Source organism: Stigmatopora argus, chromosome 20, assembly GCF_051989625.1.
Source record: "Stigmatopora argus isolate UIUO_Sarg chromosome 20, RoL_Sarg_1.0, whole genome shotgun sequence".
Classification (NCBI taxonomy): domain Eukaryota; kingdom Metazoa; phylum Chordata; class Actinopteri; order Syngnathiformes; family Syngnathidae; genus Stigmatopora; species Stigmatopora argus.
The window spans coordinates 2,658,514-2,677,661 of NC_135406.1; the positions used below are offsets into that span (position 1 = coordinate 2,658,514).

The following is a 19,148-nucleotide window of genomic DNA, read 5'->3' on the forward strand; positions in this document are numbered from 1 at the left end:
CGACTTGTACTGGATTCCGCTGACTCAGCCGATGTTTCTAGAGTTGTTTGAGGTTCTGCAGTTGTGACGTCAGATGTTGCTACCAAAGTTGCCACTGCTTCAGGAGTTGCGGTCTCCCTACTTGTCCTGGATGCCACTGACTCAACTGATGTTTTTAGAGTTGTTTGAGATTCTGCAGTCGTGACGACAGTGGTTGCTACCAAAGTTGCCACTGCTTCAGGAGTTGCGGTCTCCCTATTTGTCCTGGATGCTGCTGACTCAACTGATGTTTCTAGAGTTGTTTGAGATTCTGCAGTTGTGACGACAGGTGTTGTTGCCACTGTTTCAGGAGTTACGGTCTCCCTACTGTTCCTGGATGCAGCTGATTCAACTGATGTTTCTAGAGTTTTTTGAGATTCTGCAGTTGAGACAACAGGTGTTGCTACCAAAGTTGCCACTGCTTCAGGAGTTGCGGTCTCCCTACTTGTCCTGGATGCCGCTGACTCATCTGATGTTTCTAGAGTTGTTTGAGATTCGGCAGTTGTGACGACAGCTGTTGCTATCAAAGTTGCCACTGCCTCAGGAGTTGCAGTCTCCCTACTTGTCCTGGATACCGCTGTCTCAGGTGATGTTTCTAGAGTTGTTTGAGATTCTGCAGTTGTGACAACAGGTGTTGCTACCAAAGTTGCCACTGCTTCAGGAGTTGCGGTCTCCCTACTTGTCCTGGATGCTGCTGACTCAGCTGATGTTTCTAGAGTTGTTTGAGATTCTGCAGTTGTGACGACAGGTGTTGCTACCAAAGTTGCCACTGCTTCAGGAGTTGCGGTCTCCCTACTTGTCCTGGATGCCGCTGACTCAGCTGATGTTTCTAGAGTTGTTTGAGATTCTGCAGTTATGACGACAGGTGTTGTTGCCACTGCTTCAGGAGTTGCGGTCTCCCTACTTGTCCTGGATGCCGCTGACTCAGCTGATGTTTCTAGAGTTGTTTGAGATTCTGCAGTTGTGACGACAGGTGTTGTTGCCACTGTTTCAGGAGATGCGGTCTCCCTACTGTTCCTGGATGCCGCTGACTCAACTGATGTTTCTAGAGTTGTTTGAGATTCTGCAGTTGTGACGACAGCTGTTGCTACCAAAGTTACCACTGCTTCAGGAGTTGCTGTCTCCCGACTTGTCCTGGATTCCGCTGACTCAGCCGATGTTTCTAGAGTTGTTTGAGGTTCTGCAGTTGTGACGTCAGATGTTGCTACCAAAGTTGCCACTGCTTCAGGAGTTGCGGTCTCCCTACTTGTCCTGGATGCCACTGACTCAACGGATGTTTTTAGAGTTGTTTGAGATTCTGCAGTCGTGACGTCAGTGGTTGCTACCAAAGTTGCCACTGCTTCAGGAGTTGCGGTCTCCCTACTTGTCCTGGATGCCGCTGACTCAGCTGATGTTTCTAGAGTTGTTTGAGATTCTGCAGTTGTGACGACAGGTGTTGCTACCAAAGTTGCCACTGCTACAGGAGTTGCGGTCTCCCTACTTGTCCTGGATGCCGCTGACTCAGCTGATGTTTCTAGAGTTGTTTGAGATTCTGCAGTTGTGACGACAGGTGTTGTTGCCACTGCTTCAGGAGTTGCGGTCTCCCTACTTGTCCTGGATGCCGCTGACTCAGCTGATGTTTCTAGAGTTGTTTGAGATTCTGCAGTTGTGACGACAGGTGTTGTTGCCACTGTTTCAGGAGATGCGGTCTCCCTACTGTTCCTGGATGCCGCTGACTCAACTGATGTTTCTAGAGTTGTTTGAGATTCTGCAGTTGTGACGACAGCTGTTGCTACCAAAGTTACCACTGCTTCAGGAGTTGCTGTCTCCCGACTTGTCCTGGATTCCGCTGACTCAGCCGATGTTTCTAGAGTTGTTTGAGGTTCTGCAGTTGTGACGTCAGATGTTGCTACCAAAGTTGCCACTGCTTCAGGAGTTGCGGTCTCCCTACTTGTCCTGGATGCCACTGACTCAACGGATGTTTTTAGAGTTGTTTGAGATTCTGCAGTCGTGACGTCAGTGGTTGCTACCAAAGTTGCCACTGCTTCAGGAGTTGCGGTCTCCCTACTTGTCCTAGATGCCGCTGACTCAGCTGATGTTTCTAGAGTTGTTTGAGATTCTGCAGTTGTGACGACAGGTGTTGCTACCAAAGTTGCCACTGCTACAGGAGTTGCGGTCTCCCTACTTGTCCTGGATGCCGCTGACTCAGCTGATGTTTCTAGAGTTGTTTGAGATTCTGCAGTTGTGACGACAGGTGTTGTTGCCACTGCTTCAGGAGTTGCGGTCTCCCTACTTGTCCTGGATGCCGCTGACTCAGCTGATGTTTCTAGAGTTGTTTGAGATTCTGCAGTTGTGACGACAGGTGTTGTTGCCACTGTTTCAGGAGTTGCGGTCTCCCTACTGTTCCTGGATGCCGCTGACTCAACTGATGTTTCTAGAGTTTTTTGAGATTCTGCAGTTGTGACGACAGCTGTTGCTACCAAAGTTACCACTGCTTCAGGAGTTGCTGTCTCCCGACTTGTCCTGGATTCCGCTGACTCAGCCGATGTTTCTAGAGTTGTTTGAGGTTCTGCAGTTGTGACGTCAGATGTTGCTACCAAAGTTGCCACTGCTTCAGGAGTTGCGGTCTCCCTACTTGTCCTGGATGCCACTGACTCAACTGATGTTTTTAGAGTTGTTTGAGATTCTGCAGTCGTGACGACAGTGGTTGCTACCAAAGTTGCCACTGGTTCAGGAGTTGCGGTCTCCCTACTTGTCCTGGATGCTGCTGACTCAACTGATGTTTCTAGAGTTGTTTGAGATTCTGCAGTTGTGACGACAGGTGTTGTTGCCACTGTTTCAGGAGTTACGGTCTCCCTACTGTTCCTGGATGCCGCTGATTCAACTGATGTTTCTACAGTTGCTTGAGATTCTGCAGTTGTGACAACAGGTGTTGCTACCAAAGTTGCCACTGCTTCAGGAGTTGCGGTCTCCCTACCTGTCCTGGATGTCGCTGACTCAGCTGATGTTTCTAGAGTTGTTTGAGATTCTGCAGTTGTGATGACAGGTGTTGCTATCAAAGTTGCCACTGCTTCAGGAGTTGCGGTCTCCCTACTTGTCCTGGATGCTGCCGACTCAGCTGATTTTTCTACAGTTGTTTGAGATTCTGCAGTTGTGACGACAGTGCTTGCTATCAAAGTTGCCACTGCTTCAGGAGTTGCAGTCTCCCTACTTGTCCTGGATGCTGCTGACTCAACTGATGTTTCTAGAGTTGTTTGAGATTCTGCAGTTAGGACGATAGGTGTTGTTGCCACTGTTTCAGGAGTTACGGTCTCCCTACTGTTCCTGGATGCCGCTGACTCAACTGATGTTTCTAGAGTTGTTTGAGATTCTGCAGTTGTGATGACAGGTGTTGCTACCAAAGTTGCCACTACTTCAGGAGTTGCGGTCTCCCTACTTGTCCTGGATGCCGCTGACTCAGCTGATGTTTCTTCAGTTGTTTGAGATTCTGCAGTTGTGGCGACAGGTGTTGCTACCAAAGTTGCCACTACTTCAGGAGTTGCTGTCTCTCTACTTGTCCTGGATGCCGCTGACTCAGCTGATGTTTCTAGAGTTGTTTGAGATTCTGCAGTCGTGACGACAGTGGTTGCTACCAAAGTTTCCACTGCTTCGGGAGTTGCGGTCTCCCTATTTGTGCTGGATGCCGCTGACTCAGCTGATGTTTCTAGAGTTGTTTGAGATTCTGCAGTTGTGACGACAGCTGTTGCTACCAAAGTTGCCACTGCTTCAGGAGTTGCTGTCTCCCTACTTGTTCTGGATGCCGCTGACTCAACTGATGTTTCCAGAGTTGTTTGAGATTCTGCAGTTGTGACGACAGGTGTTGTTGCCACTGTTTCAGGAGTTGCGGTCTCCCTACTGTTCCTGGATGCCGCTGATTCAACTGATGTTTCTAGAGTTGTTTGAGATTCTGCAGTAGTGACGACAGTGTTTGCTACCAAAGTTGCCACTGTTTCAGGAGTTGCGGTCTCCCTACTGTTCCTGGATGCCGCTGATTCAACTGATGTTTCTTCAATTGTTTGAGATTCTGCAGTTGTGACAACAGCTGTTGGTACCAAAGTTACCACTGCTTCAGGAGTTGCGGTCTCCCTACTGTTCCTGGATGCCGCTGATTCAACTGATGTTTCTAGAGTTGTTTGAGATTCTGCAGTAGTGACGACAGTGTTTGCTACCAAAGTTGCCACTGTTTCAGGAGTTGCGGTCTCCCTACTGTTCCTGGATGCCGCTGATTCAACTGATGTTTCTTCAATTGTTTGAGATTCTGCAGTTGTGACAACAGCTGTTGGTACCAAAGTTACCACTGCTTCAGGAGTTGCGGTCTCCCTACTTTTCCTGGATGCCGCTGAGTCAGCTGATGTTTCTAGAGTTGTTTGAGATTCTGCAGTTGTGACGACAGGTGTTGCTACCAAAGTTGCCACTGCTTCAGGAGTTGCGGTCTCCCTACTTGTCCTGGATGCCGCTGAGTCAGCTGATGTTTCTAGAGTTGTTTGAGATTCTGCAGTTGTGATGAGAGATGTTGCTACCAAAGTTGCCACTGCTTCAGGAGTTGCAGTCTCCCTACTTGTCCTGGATGCTGCTGACTCAACTGATGTTTCTAGAGTTGTTTGAGATTCTGCACTTGTGACGACAGGTCTTGTTGCCACTGTTTCAGGAATTACGGTCTCCCTACTGTTCTTGGATGCCGCTGACTCAACTGATGTTTCTAGAGTTGTTTGAGATTCTGCAGATGTGACGACAGAGGTTGCTACCAAAGTTGCCACTGCTTCAGGAGTTGTGGCCTCCCTACTTGTCCTGGATACCGCTGACTCAGCTGATGTTTCTGGAGTTGTTTGAGATTCTGCAGTTGTGACGACAGGTGTTGTTGCCACTGTTTCAGGAGTTGCGGTCTCCCTACTGTTCCTGGATGCCGCTGATTCAACTGATGTTTCTAGAGTTGTTTGAGATTCTGCAGTAGTGACGACAGTGTTTGCTACCAAAGTTGCCACTGTTTCAGGAGTTGCGGTCTCCCTACTTGTCCTGAATGCCGCTGACTCAACTGATGTTTCTAGAGTTGTTTGAGTTTCTGCATTTGTGACGACAGGTGTTGTTGCCACTGTTTCAGGAGTTGCGGTCTCCCTACTTGTCCTGATTGCCGCTGACTCAACTGATGTTTCTAGAGTTGTTTTAGATTCTGCAGTCTTGACGACAGTGGTTGCTACCAAAGTTGCCACTGCTTCAGGAGTTGCGGTCTCCCTACTTGTCCTGAAAGCCGCTGACTCAACTGATGTTTCTAGAGTTGTTTGAGTTTCTGCAGTTGTGACGACAGGTGTTGTTGCCACTGTTTCAGGAGTTACAGTCTCCCTACTGTTCCTGGATGCCGCTGATTCAACTGATGTTTCTTCAATTGTTTGAGATTCTGCAGTTGTGACAACAGCTGTTGGTACCAAAGTTGCCACTGCTTCAGGAGTTGCAGTCTCCCTACTGTTCCTGGATGCCGCTGATTCAACTGATGTTTCTTCAATTGTTTGAGATTCTGCAGTTGTGACGTCAGATGTTGCTACCAAAGTTGCCACTGCTTCAGGAGTTGCGGTCTCCCTACTTGTCCTGGATGCCACTGACTCAACGGATGTTTTTAGAGTTGTTTGAGATTCTGCAGTCGTGACGTCAGTGGTTGCTACCAAAGTTGCCACTGCTTCAGGAGTTGCGGTCTCCCTACTTGTCCTGGATGCCGCTGACTCAGCTGATGTTTCTAGAGTTGTTTGAGATTCTGCAGTTGTGACGACAGGTGTTGCTACCAAAGTTGCCACTGCTACAGGAGTTGCGGTCTCCCTACTTGTCCTGGATGCCGCTGACTCAGCTGATGTTTCTAGAGTTGTTTGAGATTCTGCAGTTGTGACGACAGGTGTTGTTGCCACTGCTTCAGGAGTTGCGGTCTCCCTACTTGTCCTGGATGCCGCTGACTCAGCTGATGTTTCTAGAGTTGTTTGAGATTCTGCAGTTGTGACGACAGGTGTTGTTGCCACTGTTTCAGGAGATGCGGTCTCCCTACTGTTCCTGGATGCCGCTGACTCAACTGATGTTTCTAGAGTTGTTTGAGATTCTGCAGTTGTGACGACAGCTGTTGCTACCAAAGTTACCACTGCTTCAGGAGTTGCTGTCTCCCGACTTGTCCTGGATTCCGCTGACTCAGCCGATGTTTCTAGAGTTGTTTGAGGTTCTGCAGTTGTGACGTCAGATGTTGCTACCAAAGTTGCCACTGCTTCAGGAGTTGCGGTCTCCCTACTTGTCCTGGATGCCACTGACTCAACGGATGTTTTTAGAGTTGTTTGAGATTCTGCAGTCGTGACGTCAGTGGTTGCTACCAAAGTTGCCACTGCTTCAGGAGTTGCGGTCTCCCTACTTGTCCTAGATGCCGCTGACTCAGCTGATGTTTCTAGAGTTGTTTGAGATTCTGCAGTTGTGACGACAGGTGTTGCTACCAAAGTTGCCACTGCTACAGGAGTTGCGGTCTCCCTACTTGTCCTGGATGCCGCTGACTCAGCTGATGTTTCTAGAGTTGTTTGAGATTCTGCAGTTGTGACGACAGGTGTTGTTGCCACTGCTTCAGGAGTTGCGGTCTCCCTACTTGTCCTGGATGCCGCTGACTCAGCTGATGTTTCTAGAGTTGTTTGAGATTCTGCAGTTGTGACGACAGGTGTTGTTGCCACTGTTTCAGGAGTTGCGGTCTCCCTACTGTTCCTGGATGCCGCTGACTCAACTGATGTTTCTAGAGTTTTTTGAGATTCTGCAGTTGTGACGACAGCTGTTGCTACCAAAGTTACCACTGCTTCAGGAGTTGCTGTCTCCCGACTTGTCCTGGATTCCGCTGACTCAGCCGATGTTTCTAGAGTTGTTTGAGGTTCTGCAGTTGTGACGTCAGATGTTGCTACCAAAGTTGCCACTGCTTCAGGAGTTGCGGTCTCCCTACTTGTCCTGGATGCCACTGACTCAACTGATGTTTTTAGAGTTGTTTGAGATTCTGCAGTCGTGACGACAGTGGTTGCTACCAAAGTTGCCACTGGTTCAGGAGTTGCGGTCTCCCTACTTGTCCTGGATGCTGCTGACTCAACTGATGTTTCTAGAGTTGTTTGAGATTCTGCAGTTGTGACGACAGGTGTTGTTGCCACTGTTTCAGGAGTTACGGTCTCCCTACTGTTCCTGGATGCCGCTGATTCAACTGATGTTTCTACAGTTGCTTGAGATTCTGCAGTTGTGACAACAGGTGTTGCTACCAAAGTTGCCACTGCTTCAGGAGTTGCGGTCTCCCTACCTGTCCTGGATGTCGCTGACTCAGCTGATGTTTCTAGAGTTGTTTGAGATTCTGCAGTTGTGATGACAGGTGTTGCTATCAAAGTTGCCACTGCTTCAGGAGTTGCGGTCTCCCTACTTGTCCTGGATGCTGCCGACTCAGCTGATTTTTCTACAGTTGTTTGAGATTCTGCAGTTGTGACGACAGTGCTTGCTATCAAAGTTGCCACTGCTTCAGGAGTTGCAGTCTCCCTACTTGTCCTGGATGCTGCTGACTCAACTGATGTTTCTAGAGTTGTTTGAGATTCTGCAGTTAGGACGATAGGTGTTGTTGCCACTGTTTCAGGAGTTACGGTCTCCCTACTGTTCCTGGATGCCGCTGACTCAACTGATGTTTCTAGAGTTGTTTGAGATTCTGCAGTTGTGATGACAGGTGTTGCTACCAAAGTTGCCACTACTTCAGGAGTTGCGGTCTCCCTACTTGTCCTGGATGCCGCTGACTCAGCTGATGTTTCTTCAGTTGTTTGAGATTCTGCAGTTGTGGCGACAGGTGTTGCTACCAAAGTTGCCACTACTTCAGGAGTTGCTGTCTCTCTACTTGTCCTGGATGCCGCTGACTCAGCTGATGTTTCTAGAGTTGTTTGAGATTCTGCAGTCGTGACGACAGTGGTTGCTACCAAAGTTTCCACTGCTTCGGGAGTTGCGGTCTCCCTATTTGTGCTGGATGCCGCTGACTCAGCTGATGTTTCTAGAGTTGTTTGAGATTCTGCAGTTGTGACGACAGCTGTTGCTACCAAAGTTGCCACTGCTTCAGGAGTTGCTGTCTCCCTACTTGTTCTGGATGCCGCTGACTCAACTGATGTTTCCAGAGTTGTTTGAGATTCTGCAGTTGTGACGACAGGTGTTGTTGCCACTGTTTCAGGAGTTGCGGTCTCCCTACTGTTCCTGGATGCCGCTGATTCAACTGATGTTTCTAGAGTTGTTTGAGATTCTGCAGTAGTGACGACAGTGTTTGCTACCAAAGTTGCCACTGTTTCAGGAGTTGCGGTCTCCCTACTGTTCCTGGATGCCGCTGATTCAACTGATGTTTCTTCAATTGTTTGAGATTCTGCAGTTGTGACAACAGCTGTTGGTACCAAAGTTACCACTGCTTCAGGAGTTGCGGTCTCCCTACTGTTCCTGGATGCCGCTGATTCAACTGATGTTTCTAGAGTTGTTTGAGATTCTGCAGTAGTGACGACAGTGTTTGCTACCAAAGTTGCCACTGTTTCAGGAGTTGCGGTCTCCCTACTGTTCCTGGATGCCGCTGATTCAACTGATGTTTCTTCAATTGTTTGAGATTCTGCAGTTGTGACAACAGCTGTTGGTACCAAAGTTACCACTGCTTCAGGAGTTGCGGTCTCCCTACTTTTCCTGGATGCCGCTGAGTCAGCTGATGTTTCTAGAGTTGTTTGAGATTCTGCAGTTGTGACGACAGGTGTTGCTACCAAAGTTGCCACTGCTTCAGGAGTTGCGGTCTCCCTACTTGTCCTGGATGCCGCTGAGTCAGCTGATGTTTCTAGAGTTGTTTGAGATTCTGCAGTTGTGATGAGAGATGTTGCTACCAAAGTTGCCACTGCTTCAGGAGTTGCAGTCTCCCTACTTGTCCTGGATGCTGCTGACTCAACTGATGTTTCTAGAGTTGTTTGAGATTCTGCACTTGTGACGACAGGTCTTGTTGCCACTGTTTCAGGAATTACGGTCTCCCTACTGTTCTTGGATGCCGCTGACTCAACTGATGTTTCTAGAGTTGTTTGAGATTCTGCAGATGTGACGACAGAGGTTGCTACCAAAGTTGCCACTGCTTCAGGAGTTGTGGCCTCCCTACTTGTCCTGGATACCGCTGACTCAGCTGATGTTTCTGGAGTTGTTTGAGATTCTGCAGTTGTGACGACAGGTGTTGTTGCCACTGTTTCAGGAGTTGCGGTCTCCCTACTGTTCCTGGATGCCGCTGATTCAACTGATGTTTCTAGAGTTGTTTGAGATTCTGCAGTAGTGACGACAGTGTTTGCTACCAAAGTTGCCACTGTTTCAGGAGTTGCGGTCTCCCTACTTGTCCTGAATGCCGCTGACTCAACTGATGTTTCTAGAGTTGTTTGAGTTTCTGCATTTGTGACGACAGGTGTTGTTGCCACTGTTTCAGGAGTTGCGGTCTCCCTACTTGTCCTGATTGCCGCTGACTCAACTGATGTTTCTAGAGTTGTTTTAGATTCTGCAGTCTTGACGACAGTGGTTGCTACCAAAGTTGCCACTGCTTCAGGAGTTGCGGTCTCCCTACTTGTCCTGAAAGCCGCTGACTCAACTGATGTTTCTAGAGTTGTTTGAGTTTCTGCAGTTGTGACGACAGGTGTTGTTGCCACTGTTTCAGGAGTTACAGTCTCCCTACTGTTCCTGGATGCCGCTGATTCAACTGATGTTTCTTCAATTGTTTGAGATTCTGCAGTTGTGACAACAGCTGTTGGTACCAAAGTTGCCACTGCTTCAGGAGTTGCAGTCTCCCTACTGTTCCTGGATGCCGCTGATTCAACTGATGTTTCTTCAATTGTTTGAGATTCTGCAGTTGTGACAACAGCTGTTGCTATCAAAGTTGCCACTGCAGTAGGAGTTGCGGTCTCCCTAGTTGCTACAGAATCTGTCGACTCAGCTGATGTTTCTAGAGTTGTTGTAGTTGCCTCAGTTGGATTTGGTTTTGTCATCACACTGGGAGTTGCAGATTGTGTTGTCGGCGAGTCTACTGACTCGACAGTGATGGAGGACCTATCAATATCGAAGCCGCTGACCTCTGAATCTGCATCGGATAAGACGCTGGCAACCTGAATGTTGTTTGGCGCGGATGAAGCTATGAACTCAAGATCCATGACATTGATGACTGAGCCCCTTCTGCAGGGTGAAAAAGAGCAAAAGCATTTGATCACAAAGTGATTTATTTAGCATATCAACCACAACAGCGACATACCTGAATTCGATGATGAACAGGACCAAGAAGGTGACAGGAAAATTTGCAATGAATATCACTGAAAGCTGCAGGGGAAGAAAAACATCAAAATTCAGCCTTTTATGTTTTAAATACTATGACTATCTTTTACATCAATCAAACTTACTTGTTCCTGGATCATGGCAGCTCTGTTTTTGTATGTTGTAGTGCTGGGGTCTAATAAATCACTACTAAAAACACTTTGAACGGACCGGAATGTGGCTCGTTTGATTGTTTTGGTAAAGGAATCAGGAGTTGCTGTCTCCCTACTTGTTCTGGATGCCGCTGACTCAGCTGATGTTTCTAGAGTTGTTTGAGATTCTGCAGTTGTGACGACAGGTGTTGCTACCAAAGTTGCCACTACTTCAGGAGTTGCGGTCTCCCTATTTGTCCTTGATGTCGCTGACTCAACTGAGGTTTCTACAGTTGTTTGAGATTCTGCAGCTGTGACGACAGGTGTTGCTACCAAAGTTGCCACTACTTCAGGAGTTGCGGTCTCCCTATTTGTCCTTGATGTCGCTGACTCAACTGAGGTTTCTACAGTTGTTTGAGATTCTGCAGCTGTGACGACAGTTGTTGCTACCAAAGTTGCCACTGCTTCAAGAGTTGCGGTCTCCCTACTTGTCCTTGATTCCGCTGACTCAGCTGATGTTTCTAGAGTTGTTTGAGATTCTGCAGTTGTGACGTCAGATGTTGCTACCAAAGTTGCCACTGCTTCAGGAGTTGCGGTCTCCCTACTTGTCCTGGATGCCGCTGACTCAGCTGATGTTTCTAGAGTTGTTTGAGATTCTGCAGTTGTGACGACAGCTGTTGCTACCAAAGTTTCCACTGCTTCAGGAGTTGCTGTCTCCCTACTTGTCCTGGATGCCGCTGACTCAACTGATGTTTCTAGAGTTGTTTGAGATTCTTCAGTTGTGACGACAGGTGTTGTTGCCACTGTTTCAGGAGTTGCGGTCTCCCTACTGTTCCTGGATGCCGCTGATTCAACTGATGTTTCTAGAGTTCTTTGAGATTCTGCAGTCGTGACGACAGTGGTTGCTACCAAAGTTGCCACTGCTTCAGGAGTTGCGGTCTCCCTACTTGTCCTGAATGCCGCTGACTCAACTGATGTTTCTAGAGTTGTTTGAGTTTCTGCAGTTGTGACGACAGGTGTTGTTGCCACTGTTTCAGGAGTTGCGGTCTCCCTACTTGTCCTGAATGCCGCTGACTCAACTGATGTTTCTAGAGTTGTTTGAGATTCTGCAGTTGTGACGACAGGTGTTGCTATCAAAGTTGCCACTGCTTCAGAAGTTTCGGTCTCCCTACTTGTCCTGGATGCCGCTGACTCAGCTGATGTTTCTGGAGTTGTTTGAGATTCTGCAGTTGTGACGACAGGTGTTGTTGCCACTGTTTCAGGAGTTGCGGTCTCCCTACTGTTCCTGGATGCCGCTGACTCAACTGATGTTTCTAGAGTTGTTTGAGATTCTGCAGTTGTGACGACAGGTGTTGTTGCCACTGTTTCAGGAATTACGGTCTCCCTACTGTTCCTGGATGCCGCTGACTCAACTGATGTTTCTAGAGTTGTTTGAGATTCTGCAGTTGTGGCGACAGGTGTTGCTACCAAAGTTGTTACTACTTCAGGAGTTGCTGTCTCCCTGCTTGTCCTGGATGCCGCTGACTCAGCTGATGTTTCTACAGTTGTTTGAGATTCTGCAGTTGTGGCGACAGCTGTTGTTACCAAAGTTGCCACTGCTTCAGGAGTTGCGGTCTCCCTACTTGTCCTGGATGCCGCTGACTCAACTGATGTTTCTAGAGTTGTTTGAGATTCTGCAGTCGTGACGAAAGTGGTTGCTACCAAAGTGTCCACTGCTTCAGGAGTTGCGGTCTCCCTACTTGTCCTGGATGCCGCTGACTCAACTGATATTTCTAGAGTTGTTTGAGATTCTGCAGTTGTGACGACAGGCCTATTTGCCACTGTTTCAGGAGTTACGGTCTCCCTACTGTTCCTGGATGCCGCTGATTCAACTGATGTTTCTACAGTTGCTTGAGATTCTGCAGTTGTGACGACAGGTGTTGCTACCAAAGTTGCCACTGCTTCAGGAGTTGCGGTCTCCCTACTTGTCCTGGATGCCGCTGACTCAGCTGATGTTTCTAGAGTTGTTTGAGATTCTGCAGTTGTGATGACAGGTGTTGCTATCAAAGTTGCCACTGCTTCAGGAGTTGCGGTCTCCCTACTTGTCCTGGATGCTGCTGACTCAGCTGATTTTTCTACAGTTGTTTGAGATTCTGCAGCTGTGACGACAGTTGTTGCTATTAAAGTTGCCACTGCTTCAGAAGTTGCGGTCTCCCTACTTGTCCTCGATGCCGCTGACTCAACTGATGTTTCTGGAGTTGTTTGAGATTCTGCAGTTGTGACGACAGGTGTTGCTACCAAAGTTGTTACTACTTCAGGAGTTGCTGTCTCCCTGCTTGTCCTGGATGCCGCTGACTCAGCTGATGTTTCTACAGTTGTTTGAGATTCTGCAGTTGTGGCGACAGCTGTTGTTACCAAAGTTGCCACTGCTTCAGGAGTTGCGGTCTCCCTACTTGTCCTGGATGCCGCTGACTCAACTGATGTTTCTAGAGTTGTTTGAGATTCTGCAGTCGTGACGACAGTGGTTGCTACCAAAGTGTCCACTGCTTCAGGAGTTGCGGTCTCCCTACTTGTCCTGGATGCCGCTGACTCAACTGATATTTCTAGAGTTGTTTGAGATTCTGCAGTTGTGACGACAGGCCTATTTGCCACTGTTTCAGGAGTTACGGTCTCCCTACTGTTCCTGGATGCCGCTGATTCAAATGATGTTTCTACAGTTGCTTGAGATTCTGCAGTTGTGACGACAGGTGTTGCTACCAAAGTTGCCACTGCTTCAGGAGTTGCGGTCTCCCTACTTGTCCTGGATGCCGCTGACTCAGCTGATGTTTCTAGAGTTGTTTGAGATTCTGCAGCTGTGACGACAGTTGTTGCAATTAAAGTTGCCACTGCTTCAGAAGTTGCGGTCTCCCTACTTTTCCTCGATGCCGCTGACTCAACTGATGTTTCTGGAGTTGTTTGAGATTCTGCAGTTGTGACGACAGGCCTATTTGCCACTGTTTCAGGAGTTACGGTCTCCCTACTATTCCTGGATGCCGCTGATTCAACTGATGTTTCTACAGTTGCTTGAGATTCTGCAGTTGTGACGACAGGTGTTGCTATCAAAGTTGCCACTGCTTCAGGAGTTGCGGTTTCCCTACTTGTCCTGGATGCTGCTGACTCAACTGATGTTTCTAGAGTTGTTTGAGATTCTGCAGTTGTGACGACAGGTGTTGTTGCCACTGTTTCAGGAGTTGCGGTCTTCTTACTGTTCATGGAAGCCGCTGATTCAACTGATGTTTCTTCAATTGTTTGAGATTCTGCAGTTGTGACAACAGCTCTTGGTACCAAAGTTTCCACTCGTTCAGGAGTTGCGGTCTCCCTACTTGTCCTGGATGCCGCTGACTCAGCTGATGTTTCTAGAGTTGTTTGAGATTCTGCAGTTGTGACAACAGGTGTTGCTATCAAAGTTGCCACTGCTTCAGGAGTTGCGGTCTCCCTACTTGTCCTGGATGCCGCTGACTCAACTGATGTTTCTAGAGTTGTTTGAGATTCTGCAGTTGTGACGACAGCTTTTGCTACCAAAGTTGCCACTGCTTCAGGAGTTGCGGTGTCCCTACTTGTCCTGGATGCAGCTGACTCAGCTGATGTTTCTAGAGGTGTTTGAGATTCTGCAGTTGTGACGTCAGATGTTGCTACCAAAGTTTCCACTGCTTCAGGAGTTGCGGTCTCCCTACTTGTCCTGGATGCCGCTGACTCAACTGATGTTTCTAGAGTTGTTTGAGATTCTGCAGTTGTGACGACAGTTGTTGCTACCAAAGTTGCCACTGCTTCAGGAGTTGCGGTCTCCCTACTTGTCCTGGATGCCGCTGACTCAACTGATGTTTCTACAGGTGTTTGCGATTCCGCAGTTGTGATGACAGATGCTGCTACCAAAGTTGCCACTGCAGCTGGAGTTGCAGTCTCCCTAGTTGCTACAGATTCTGTCGACACTATTGTTGTGGCAACAGTAGTGATTTCTTCAGGTGCTGTACCTGGAGTTGTTGTTGACTCTATTGTTATGGCAACAGTAGTGGTTTTTTCAGGTTTTGCACCTGGAGTTTTTGTTGACTCTATTGTTGTGGAAACAAGAGTGGTTTCTTCAGGTAGTATTGCTGCAGTTATTGTAGACTCGGTCATAGAAGCGATTGTGCCTTCCTCAGGTGTTGTTTCTGCGTATGTTTTTGACTCCTTTGTTTTGGCAAAAGCAGTAGTTTCTTTAAGAGTTGCCTTTTCAGTTGTTGTCTCTACCGTAGTTTTATCTGATGTTTTCGCCACAGTTGTTATTGACTCCGATGTGGCTACTCCTGTTGTTTCCTCAGGTGTCGTCCCTTTGGTTATTGTAGAATCAGCTGTTTCTGACTCTTTTGTGGCAACTCCTGTGGTTTCCTCAGGTGGTGTCCCTTCGGTTATTGCAGAATCAGTTGTTGCTACAACTGATACGGTTCCCTCATGTGTTGTCCCTTTGGTTATTGTTGAATCAGCTTTTTCTGACTCTGTTGTGGCAACTCCTGTGGTTTCTTCAGGTGTTGTCCCTTTGGTTATTGCAGAATCAGTTGTTGTTACAACTGATACGGATCCCTCATGTGTTGTCCCTATTAGAGTGGACTCTCTTGTGGTGACAACCGTTGGTGCTTCTTGAGTTGTTGTTTCTGCTGCTGTTGTAGAATCTTTTGATGTGAAAATGGTTGTTTCTTCCTGTGTTGTCCCTCTAGTTATTTTAGGAGATTCTGTTGTTGTGGCAGGAGTTATGGTATTTTCAGGTATTATCCCTGTAAGTGTTGTGAATTCTGTTGTTGACGCAGATTTGGTTTCTTCAGGTGTTGTACCTGGTCTTGTTGTAGACTCGATTGTTGTGGCAACAGTACTGGTTTCTCCATGTAGTGTCACAGCAGTTGTCGTAGACTGTATTTTTTGTGCAACAGCGGTAGTTTCTTCAGGTAGTGTCCCTGCAGTTGTCATAGACTCTATTGTTTTTGTTGGTTCTGTTGTTTTGGTTTCTTTGCTTGCTGTCCCTGTAGTTGCCGTAGAATCAATTGTTGTAGAATCAGCCAGAGTTTCTTGAGGCAATGTCTCTGCAGTTGATGTAGTCTCTTCTGTTATGGCAAAGGTTGTGATTTCTTCACTTGTTGTCTCTGCTGCTGTCATAGAGTCTCTTTTTGTGGCAACATTTGTTGTTTCTTTGCTTGTTTTTGCAGTGGTTGTAGATTCTGTTCTTCCTACAACGGTTGTGATTTCTATACTTGTCTTTGCATTTGGTGGAGACTCTGTTGTGGCAACAGTTGTCATTTTTCCAGATGTTGTCTTTGCAATTGATGTAGACGCTGTCATTTCTCCAGATGTTGTCTCTGCAATTGATGTGGAAACTGTTGTAGGTTCTTCATTTATCATAAACGCATCTGTTGTGGCAACCATTGGGGTCTCTTCACTTGCTGTTTCTGCATTTGACATAGACACATCTGTTGTGGTTTGTTCATTTGTTGTCTCTGCAATTGTTATAAACTCATCTTTTGTGGCAACCGCTGTGGTGGCTCCACTTGTTCTAGCTGCATTTGTCATAGAGTCTGCTGTTGTGGCAAGTGTTGTGGTTTCTTTACGTGTTGTGTCTGCAGTTGTCGCAGAGTCTGGTGGTGTTGTAACAGTTGTTGTTACTTCAGGTGTTGTCTGTGCTGCCATTGTAGACTCAGTTGATGGGCCAACAGTTGTGGTTTCTTCAGGTGTTGTCTCTGTAGTTGTCGTAGACTCAGTTGATGGGTTAACAGTTGTGGTTTGCTCAGGTATTGTCTCTGCAGTTATTGTAGACTCAGTTGATGTGGCATCAAATGTGATTTCTTCAGGTGTTGTCTTAGACTCAGTTGCCGTGGCAACAGCTGCCGTTTCTCCAGGCATTGTAGACTCAGTTGATGGGTCACCAGTTCTGGTTTCTTCTGGTGTTGTTCTCACATTTGTATTAGAGTATATTGTTCTGGTACCGGTTGTTGTTTCTGCCAATGCTATCACTTTAGTTGTCATTATTTCTCCTGGTGTTGTTACTGCGCTTGTGTCTGTTGTCATTCTCATTTCATTTTTCGTGGCAAAGCTTATTTCCCAAGTGGTTGAGATTGCTCCTGTTGTTGTTTCTGCCAATTTTGTCTTTGCTGTTGTTGCCGCCGTTGTTGTAGATTCATCTGTTGTCACAACACTTGATGTTTTTACAGATGCCGTCATGGCCATTGTTGTAGAATCTGTCATCTTTTCTTCTATTATTGCTGGTGAAGTTGTTACAGCCTTTGTTGGAATATCTTTTATTCTCCAAGGCGTTGTTTTTTCCACTGATGTAGTTGACTCAGTTGTTGTTACTGTGGATGACGTTGGATCCGACGCACCAACTGATGAGTTAGGAGAATAGAAACAAAAAAATGACTTCATCTCTTTGCTCTTGTTTATGAAGTGCATTTTGGAAGTTTCAGTTACCTGCTAGAATCAGGAAAGTTGCCACCACGAATCCAATGAGCATCTTGCATGTGGTTTGTTCTGTATGCAATAAGGAGGAGGGAGGTTTTAGCCAAGCTAAAAGAATTCACATTCTGGGGGTATATTTATTCATATATGGAAATCTATTTTTGCCTGGTGTACATAACCAACACCTGAAGTAGCTGTTTATCCATCTGGTCCATTCACCAACGTACTGGGTTTCGTATTATATACTCCCTTTCAATGATCATAAACAATTCAATATGTCAAAGATCTTGTTTTAGCATTATTTCTTTGGGTAAAAAATACATTTCCATTTGCTTGTAAGTTGCGCAACAACTGACATTTTTCCCATAATTGTTTCAAATTGAGAATAGGTCGATAGATAAAATATCCACCAGCTTTAATTGTCATCACGACTCATTGGACATTTTAAAGCACATCAATACAAATTGTAATTATTTTGTAGATTTTCCTGTCGTTGTTCAGTTTTTTGTTGCTAAAATGATCGACGATTAGGTAAATACTCGATTGTAATTAAACAATTTCAAATACGTTAAGTACCATTGGTTACATTAGGCTAAAAAACATTTTAGAATTGATTTCATTAAATATGTTTTTTTAAAACTAATCAAGTATTGAAGAAAAAGCCTCAGAATATCTTACGTACCTTAAATAATAATAAATAAAAACGTTTTTCTGATCCAGTCAGAGATGTGTTGCCTTGCGGAGTGTTGAGGCACACCTTTCCCAGGACGTTTTATAGGGCCAAGCTACAAAAGACGCTTGGTGTGACCAGAGGTGATACATTTGGCTGCAATGTTGTGCGACATTATTGAACAATCCCTGGATCACGGCTGTCAGCTGTCACTCGCACCCTCTATTCATTTGTCGCTGCGCATTCCGCCCCACTGCCAATGTGCCATTGAGCAAATAAAGAATAGGTCGAACCCTACAAGTCCCTTACTCGTTTCAAATATAACCTATTAAAATGGGTCGCCGTTTCCACTGACAGCGCTAGACCTCCCATCCATTTGATCTGGGAGTTGAAACGGGGCTGGATGTTTACTAGTGCTGAAGTGATTTTGAAAATTTTAGTTTCTCGTGGTTCAGTCCAGATGCAATATTGAGGCCTGACTTCTAATTTTATCGTGGACGATCCACACCCAGCATTCCGTTGTATGAAGCGATGAGAAAAAGATGATCCCCTTGACGTCTCTTTTCAATTCTTTTGACATTGTTGTTGTCATAACATTTCGCATGTCGCAAACGACTGCGTTTGACGTCAGATTTTTGTACAAAGTGCTCTTGACACTCCCCCCCCCCCAAAAAAGCTGGTATTCGTCCCTTATTATTTAATACAAAAGTGCTACGTAACGTTTTCAACGAACAAATACATTTGGGGTGGTTGTACATTTGTAAATGATCCGCTGGTTGTGTCGATAATGATTTATTGACTCCAATTGGTCTATTGGCCAGCCCTCCAGGTCCAGATTATGTGTAATGAATGGCACTGAGGTCTTCTAGTGACAATCTCATTTATATTCAGAGCAGAAAGATGAAAATAGCCACGTGACTTAAACTTCTAACAGCGTTAACAGCACCGAAATGTAATTTTGAGGAACGGTCATTAATATTGACCAAAGTCACGTGAAAGTCACATGAAGTATTTATTTTTCCACATTTCAACCGTTATTTGGCACTGAATTGCACTAGAGTTTAGGTTTCAGGTCCAGCCCTCGTTACCTCAGCAGAGCCAGGAACATCATAGGGGACCCATACCACCCTGGTCACAATCTGTTCCAGCTGCTACGGACAAATAGGCTTGAGGACAGTTTTTTCCCCACATCCATCAGAACTCTAAATTTGCGGTAACACAACACACATTCCCTTCTGAGGTAATATGAAAAGATGTTTGGGTGGTGATCTGCCTCCTACTAGCTGACTGAAGGGAAGTGAAAGACAGTGAGGGGTCAGTGACCTGCTCGGGGGGGTGACGCGAGGTATCCATAACAGGAGAATGCCAAATTACAAGTCCGTAACTATCACTTATTTAGGTCTTTTGCCGAGTAAACGCACCTTATGGAGAAGCACTACCAATTTTGTCATGCGCAGTTTCTGGGTGTGATGACAAGTAGGCTTTTGTTGTTGATTATGATGACAGGGCCTATGTCCGATTATTATATTATAATATTATATTATAATATGAGTTTTTGAAATAGTTCAGGTTTAATGTCAATAGCAGCTATGGAATTC

The 19,148-nt window shown here is 46.3% G+C and overlaps 1 protein-coding gene and 2 long non-coding RNA genes across 4 annotated transcripts in view; 1 reads left to right on the forward strand and 2 right to left on the reverse strand.

Annotated features, from left to right (window-relative positions):
* The window catches only part of LOC144065715 (uncharacterized), a 76,214-nt gene that overhangs the window by 21,628 nt on the left and 35,438 nt on the right, over positions 1 to 19,148 (forward strand). The gene's annotated exons all lie outside the window — the stretch shown is intronic.
* LOC144065718 (uncharacterized) lies at positions 9,597 to 10,762 on the reverse strand. The gene is made up of 3 exons (XR_013297275.1): positions 10,440 to 10,762; positions 10,295 to 10,359; positions 9,597 to 10,218 (listed from the first exon to the last, which is right to left on the reverse strand). It is a non-coding gene; the product is annotated as an uncharacterized LOC144065718 (long non-coding RNA).
* LOC144066088 (uncharacterized) lies at positions 13,673 to 17,649 on the reverse strand. Its single transcript, XM_077589436.1, has 4 exons — positions 17,563 to 17,649; positions 16,893 to 16,952; positions 14,435 to 16,807; positions 13,673 to 13,740 (listed from the first exon to the last, which is right to left on the reverse strand). Exons 2-4 carry the CDS (start codon positions 16,933 to 16,935, stop codon positions 13,673 to 13,675), a joined length of 2,484 nt encoding a protein of 827 aa, XP_077445562.1. The 5' UTR covers positions 16,936 to 16,952; positions 17,563 to 17,649.

Coding starts and splice junctions, on each gene's coding strand:
- LOC144066088 (XM_077589436.1), bottom strand. CDS start 16,935: ATGCTCATTGGATTCGTGGTGGCAACTTTCCTGATTCTAGCAG. Junction 16,808..16,892: donor AACTTTCCTGATTCTAGCAG/GTAACTGAAACT, acceptor CTAACTCATCAG/TTGGTGCGTCGGATCCAACG. Junction 13,741..14,434: donor AGAGTCAACAACAACTCCAG/GTACAGCACCTG, acceptor TTTGGTACCAAG/AGCTGTTGTCACAACTGCAG.